At 35.9% G+C, this 8186-nt stretch overlaps 1 protein-coding gene across 1 annotated transcript in view; it reads right to left on the bottom strand.

Moving 5' to 3' along the window:
* SMCHD1 (structural maintenance of chromosomes flexible hinge domain containing 1) overlaps positions 1-8186 on the bottom strand; it is a 123967-nt gene that overhangs the window by 83010 nt on the left and 32771 nt on the right. The window contains exon 8 of the mRNA XM_004683766.2: positions 1952-2118. Coding sequence (XP_004683823.1) covers positions 1952-2118 — 167 coding nt within the window. The remainder of the gene's footprint in view (positions 1-1951; positions 2119-8186) is intronic.

An 8186-nucleotide genomic window follows, 5' to 3' on the forward strand; every position in this document is an offset into this window, starting at 1 on the left:
ACGCCATGTGGTCACCTCCAGGGCAGGCGGGAATCGAACTCATGCGGAAGTGGCTTTAGCTTCTTAGTGCTGTGCTTTAACCCGCTGCGCCACCAAGGAGGGCCTACTTTATTTTTAATAAAAGTTTTAAAAAGATTATACTTCAGTGAGATTACACAGGGCTAAAATATAGTTATTCCTAACAGAGGAATTTGCAATATTCCTTTTTGTAAATTTTAATTTAAAAAATAAGTATCCTAGTTAATCCATAAAATAACTGAGGTAAAAGAATTAACTAAAAAATCTTCAGATTTTTCTTCAAACATCTTAAAAGTGTTAACATCATTAATCAATAATTTTATAACCAAACATTAAGAAAACTGCCATAGGGCCCTCCCTGGTGGTGCAAGTGGTTAAAGTACAGCACTATGATATGATCTGTAGCCACTGCACCAAAGAGTTCAACCACCTGCCAAGGAGGGGACCCGCATGGTGCAGTAGACCACTCCTGTCTCACGCGCTGCTCTCCTCAGCAGTGTATTTCAGTAGATTCACTTATTTTGCTCCCCACTATGTCTCTGGTGAATTCTCTCACCCCTGAACTTCTAGCCTGTTTGAATAAATAAATCTTTAAAACAAGAAAAGAAAAGTTCCATAAATACTTTCAAAGAATGGTTTAGGTAAATGACTAAAGTTACATTATTCTTTGTTAAAGCAAAAGTTTATTTTAATTACGTTATATACAACGAATTAATTTTTAAAAATTTTGTAAATTTTGTGCAGATGTGCCCACTTTTTGCAATACTCAGAAACTGACTACATGGTCTATAGCTAGTGAGAAAAAAATTGGAGCTATTAAATAAATATTCCTCTAATTTAATTTAATGAAGTTATACACCTCCCTAAAAGTTTTCCTGGAATTGATATAAAAATTTCTTTTCAGTTTTACTATCATGTAGGCACATATGTATATTTTAAAAGTTTTAATAGACCTGATGGACCCATCATTGAACATCCACTATGAGACAGCAAACACTGGGGATGTAGGAGTTCATTAAAAAATAAGACATTCCGGCCCTCCCTGGTGGCGCAGCGGGTTAAAGCACAACACAAAGAAGTTTAAGCCACTTCTGCATGAGTTCGATCCCACCTGCCCTGGAGGAGATCCACATGGCATGGCAGACCTCTCCTGATCCGCCCTCTACTCCCCTCAGCAGTGTACTTCGTTGATCTGCCTGTTCTGTACCCCACTCTGTCTCTGGTGAATCCTCTCATCACCCCTGCACCTCTGGCCTGTACCCCAGTTCTGTATGCATAACTAAATAAATTAAAAAAAGAAAAGACATTCCAATGGGAGAATTATACAAATAAAAGTAAACTATAAAGCATCTAGTAAGGATAAATTATAACAGATGCTACTGAGAAGATGCATAAAAGCATTATATGGAAAATTCAATAGTGCTAAATTTACTAAATTTTGAAATTCAATTTGAATTTTATCATGATGTCAAAAAGTCTATAGCTCAAATAATTACCAACACATAAAAGGGGATAAAAAATATTTAGAGAGAATCATCATAACACCAGTATCAGAGTACTGATTACTGAAGGGGAAGAAACTGTAGAGGAACAAAGCAGAGTGCTTAAAAAGATGTCTTGAGGGCCCTCCCTGGTGGTGCAGCGGGTTAAAGAAGCTAAGAAGCTAAAGCAACTTCCACTTGAGTTCGATCTCTACCTGCCCCGGAGATGATCCATATGGCATGGCAGAACTCTCCTGACCCGCCCACTACTCCCCTCAGCAGTGTACTTCAACAGTCTGCCTGTTCTGCTCCCCACTCTGTCTCTGGTGAATTCTCTCACCGCCCCTGTACCTCTGGCCTGTACCCCACTTCTGTATGCACAAATAAATAAATCTTTAAAAAAAAAAGATGTCTTGAAAAGATGTCCTGGATCATATATAAATAATACTTACGTTAACTGTCGTGTCCAAAGATGGAAATAATTCTTCAAGTATTGTATGTGTTCTGGTTGTACCCCTGTGATAATCACAGCAGTAAAGCTGGTTCTTTCCTTCTCTTCTAAGATAAGATGATGTAGAAATCTTTCATCATCATTTGTAATGTGAACAGAATCAGAAGGCTATGAGTGAATATAAATATAACAAATTAGATGCATAAAATCGAGTGATACAAGTAACACTGACACATTTGTAATGTGATTTGTTTGCATAGTTTTAGAAACAGGGTTAAAAATACTTCAGTAAGAAGTAAAGAGCAATACAAATTAGCTGAGTATATAACAAAGCTGAGGACAATCTTAACAGAAATTGCTAAGCTAGCACACATAAAGGAGACCCCACACTAGAATACTAAGGCAATTCTGAATTAAAAAAAAAAAAAAAATCTGGGTTTAAAACTGTCAGAAAAAAATAAGGATGTTTATAACAGGGTGGGTTGAATCTTAGCTTGAAACACTTACTAACTCAGCCCAATCATTGATGTTCCAGAAAAACTAGGATGCAGCTTAAACCCAAATGGCCATCTTACAGGCACTGAACTTAAAAGGAAGTAAATTCATCCTGAACACTAGTTCACATTCAGAAAATATCTATACCTTGCAAAAGTGAAGGGGGAAGGGTGGATGTGTTAAGGGACTGTTTGAGGATAAGAATTATAAACTCAATTGTAACTACAAATCTATGACCCACATGATGTGGCAGACCTCTCCTAACCCACCCACTGCTCCCCTCAGCAGTGTACTTTGTCAGTCTGCCTGTCCTGTTTCCCACTCTGCCACTGGTAAATCCTCTCAATGCCCCTGCACCTCTGGGCTGTTCCCCAGTTCTATGTACATAAATAAACCTTTTAAAAACTGCATGAATATAGTATACAGGTTGCCACACACACACACACAGAGAAACATACGGAACTATTATGTCTAAGAAACTAGTTGTCTTTTTGGTAAACACGTATTACTACATTCTTTAAAAATAAATCCTCCAAAACCATTTTAATGCATTTCTACACACTAAATCACTATTACCACAATTTACAAGTAACACTTTATACCATTTGAAAGCTAGTAAATTAGCTTGAGTTTACTGATGATTCAGGCTTACTATACAGATATTTATCAACCACCTTCTAAATTCTAAGGCTCAACCTCAGCATAATGATAACAGAACTCCAGATAAGTAAAAAGTATCTTTCCTTCTTTACCAATTTCAACTGGGAGGAGATGAGAAATAAATGATTACAAAGCTGTATGCCATTATAAAACTATGAAAAAGGAGCTACAGAGTTTTAAAAATTTATGACATTCAGCAGATGACTTATTAAGAGCATTCCAGATCAGGGAGAACATAAAGGATTTGAGAGTATAAAGGTAACATAATACAGAATATGATGAAGCTGGAGAAGTTGACTAAATAAGTGATATGGGTGGAAGAGAGGGTAGATGAAAGAAACTACTGTGAAAGATAGAATTAAAAGTGGAAAATGACTAACAACAATTACTAACTACTTGGCCTTGGAATACTATTAATTGAAAAGGGTAGCTGGGGGAAAAGGGAAGAGAATGATAAAAGTTTATGGGTAATATTTGATTTCAGATGCACCAGCTGATTTAGAATGGCTGGGAAAAGGACTTCTAACTGAAACAGAGTGTGTTAGATATAATCAGTTGTTATTCAGCACCCTATTCATACCACCTTTCATAGTCCCCTCCTGTACTACAGAGAATACAAGGTCATTTTTTAAAAAATCTTTTTCTCAGATAGCCTTACATTTTAAAATCTTGAAAGTGTTAATGAGAAATACAGATTTGAAAACTGTTGCTATTAAGTGGTTCAGAGAGTCATAGAAAAAGCAATATTGGGACTGTGTTATCCTTGAAAAGTTCTAAGACACTAAAATCTGACTCTGTGACTGTCATTTTGAGTCTCTTTTGCTGCACCAAGAGGTTTGGGATTATCACAGACCTGAAATGGCTGGAATTTGAGAGCTGAGTGACACCTTTCTCATGATGTCCTGTGTTCTGTTTCAGTGTGGAACAATGCAATGTAGGATTCAGGATATGGCCTGTCACATTATATAATCATGGAGAGGTTCAAAATCAAAGGCCAAGTGAGCAGAAAAGAGAAATGGAAAGATTCCCAGGAGGGTTCAGATTTCATTAACTACTTCCAAGATAGGTCTCTTGTCTTGTGTAACTACACTAATTATTCTACCAAAGAAAAAAGGTAGTACACTGGTACACTGATTCAATTCTCTGCACCGTCTGTACATCAGACCAAAAAGGATGGACTAATCCAGTGTAAACATCCCTGACACCTTGCTACATTTGCTCACTACCTGTTGACATTGAGGAGACATCACTGGTGTTTGGTAATGAAGCTATAATAGCCCTGCACAAGATGGTATTCACAAAGCAAAAGCTTCAAGTTGTAGTGAACTTTCACTAGCTGCATACCAGCAGATGGGAGTATACCAGTGAGTGCAATAGATCAAGAGCTTTGGAAAACATGAAGAAGTGGCATACTATGGGACTGAATAGTTAGTACCACACTTGGTTGATACTGTAGTAAATAGTTTTAAAAAAAAAAAAAGGTTAAGAGCCATCCTCTTCTACAGTGAAAGAGAAAGGATCAGGCCTAGAACTTAGTCCTCAGAGAAAGAGTTTAAAAACAGCTAATTTTTTTCTTTTTAAGATTAATTTATGCATACAAGAACTGGGGTACAGGCCAAAGGTGCGGGGGCACAGGAAAGAAAGGTGTGGAAAGATTCACCACAGACAGAGTGGGAACAGAGCAGGCAGAATGACCAAAATACACTGCTGAGAGGAGCAATGAGTGAGACAGGAGAGGTCTGCTATACCATGTGGGCCATGTCCCTGGCTGGGGATTGAACTTGCGCTGCAGTGGCTGTGGACAGCTTAATAATGCAGTGCTTTAACCCACTGCGTATCCAGGTAGGCCCCCAAAAGGGGTAAATTCCCACCACAGCAGATCTACCATACCAAAGTCAGGGGCTTGGCTGTAACAGAATGGCACCCTGACATGCTGGTGAAGTTATCTGGGTTGAGGTATCTTACATCTCTAATTCATAACCCTTTGAGCCTGCCGAAGTGAGTCAAACCACCTTATCAACAATTGATCGCTTTTATTTGACCATACTGCAGAGGCTTCTCTTACCAAGACAAAATATGCCCTCTTAGATATCTTTTCCATTCTCCTGTAGACCTGTATCTAGAACTAAGTACCAGCATAACACAGCAGATGTGCTCAGATTGGGAAGGGGAAAAAAGGAATACACTCAGAAGGAGACATACCAGCAAAAGTCAAGGAACTAAGTACAGAAGTGAATTATGAGGGTGCTTGTTAAAGAGAGGTAGGGACTGCAAAATATTAAGTTTGAATACAATCAATTTGTTGAATCAGGAACATTCTTCTGAGAAACAAGATTTAAAATTTAATATCCTGTCAGAAACCTGTATTTTTTTAATGTCTGTCACTACTTCTTCGCATGCGAACAACATAAAATGATATTTAGAAAGATGCTCCACTTGTGATCTATTTTGTTAACATGGTATAAAGAGGTAAGAAGAAGTAAGAGCTTTAGGAAAAAGATACCTAGAATAGAAATGGAAACCATTTCTAAATTTAATCTAAACAACAGAATACTTTCTATAAAGAGTAGTACAAGGCCTACAGAAATAAAACTAATTGTATGTGATATATAATCATAAAACCCATGAAAAGTCTGTATCAAAAAGAGTAAATATGTTCCGCAGTTGTCAATACATTGTCAACTACCTGAACTACCTGTTTTTATATGACATTTATTATATTTATAGCTTATTATTTAAACTGGCATCAAATAATGCTAAAACCTTGCAAAAGCTAATAAGGGAAAAAAGAAAAGGAACACTGGTCAAGAGCCACTAAATCACACACATTATAATTACTGCTAGTGGGTCAGAAACAGAAGGAATCCTCCCCCCATGAAAGTCTCAATTCTAATTAAGCTTTATCATTCATATGCATAATTTAAAAAAATCAGTCAAACTTTCAAAACCAATTTCACTAGTTCTAACATGGCAAATATGATTTAAAAAATATATTTTACTGCTCATTGTGATTGCAGGGAGGAATGCTGTAATTCAGATATATTAACATATACACTAACTGTTAAATAAATGCAGAAAATTTAAATAAGAAGTGTGATGAGCAAAATTCCCTTTTGTAGAATGTTATGAAAGAGGTTAATAAACAACATGAAAAATAAAACCCAAAGACCCTCAGTCCATTAGTAATAAAAAAAGTAATATTTTCAAACACCAGTTTGCCAGTATTTTGTTTTTCCCCCTCTCCACCAATATTTTTTTTAGTAAGGAAATGATCACAAAGTATGAGTAATTTGTTTACTGTTAAAAGGAGAGTAATTTAGGCTCCACTTTTCACAAAAAAAGATTTTGTAATACAGACTAAGTACATTTTAAAAGCCCAAATGTACTGACATAAATATTAAAATCCTAACAATTTATACTAAGAAAAATGTACTAATTATAGCAAATTTTAACGCAAAGATACTCATTTCAGTCTTTGTAGTTAAATTAAAACCCTTTCAATAAGCTAAATCCTCACAAAATAGTTATAGTATTGTCAGCTGTAAACAAATACCATTAAGTTGTTAAAAGTGTATTATGAACCAAAAAAATTTATAGTATAGAAATACTTTTAATGTTAGTTAAAAAAATTCTGGACTCTGAGTCCTTAGAGGAATAATACACTACAGGGAAAAAACATCTCCAGACCTAATCACAAAGACACAAACCATGCAAAATTACCATGATAAAGAAACTCAAAGATATATAAGAATACAGTGGAAACACTGTAAAAGTGGATCAAAGGTATAACAAAAATTCAGATACTAAAGTCATCAAAAGCAAAATCAGTGAACAAAAGATCAAAGATTTAAGAATGTTATGGAAGTTTGACATAAACTTAGTGTAGGCGCAAGTATTAATAAATTCATGAAGAATGAAATTAAACCAAACATATTTACCCATAGTTATAATACTAGAAATCAACTATAAAAATAAAGCAGCAAAATCCACTAATATGTGGAGAATAAACAACACTATCGAAAGACTACAGGGGTAACCAGGAAACCAAAGAAAGTAGAAAAAAAATACCCCGAGACAAGTGAGAATAAGGATACAATCTTCTAGAGCTTGGGCAACACTGAAAACAGTGCTAAGAAGGAAATATAAAACATTACATGCCTACATCAAGACACGTGGATATGCTAACACTCAATAACCTGAAAGAGATGGACAAATGCTAGAAATATAAAATCATCAAGCTGAATAGGGCAAGACAGAAATCCTGAACAAACCAATTAAAAGCAAAGAAATGTGGCCCTCCCTGGTGGCGCCGCGGGTTAAAGCACAGCACTAAGAAGCTTAAGTTACTTCAGCATGAGTTCATTCCCACCTGCTCCGGAGGTGACCACGTGGCTGGCAGACTTCTCCTGACCCGCCTGCCTGCTGCTACCCTCAGCAGTGTACTTCGATGATCTGCCTGTTCTGCTCCCCACTCTGTCTCTGGTGAATCCTCTCCACATCTATGGCCTGTACCCCAGTTCTCTATGAATAAATAAATCTTTAAAAAAAAAAAAAAAGCAAAGAAATGAAACAGTAATGAAAATTCTCCCAAAATATACAAGTTCAGTACCAGAAGGCTTCACAACAGAAAGTTCTACCAAGCCTTTAAAGATAAACTAAAACCTGTCCTGCTAAATTCCTTCATATTGAGAAAGAAGGAATACTTTCAAATATTTTATGAGGCCAACATGACTCTAATACCAAAACCAAAGACACCATGATAAAAACAATAAAAGAAAACTTCAGACTAATTCACTAATAAACAGATGCAATAAAATCTTAGCAAACTAGGCATTAAAAAGATTACATACCATGACCAAGTAGAATTTATACCAGGGTCACAAGGTGGATTATCATCCAAAAACCAATTAATACAATCAATCACGTCAACAAGAAGAAAGCAAGAACTACATGGTTATACCAGAAAATTACTGTTAAAAGCACCTTATAAGATTCAACACCAAGTTAAAAAAAAAAAAAAAAACCCCCAAAAAAAAAAAAAAAAGGATGAACAGGATGTTATGTTTTATTAACTTAAAAAC

The sequence above is a fragment of the Condylura cristata genome, unplaced genomic scaffold, assembly GCF_000260355.1.
Source record: "Condylura cristata isolate star-nosed mole 26May11 unplaced genomic scaffold, ConCri1.0 scaffold00016, whole genome shotgun sequence".
NCBI lineage: Eukaryota > Metazoa > Chordata > Mammalia > Eulipotyphla > Talpidae > Condylura > Condylura cristata.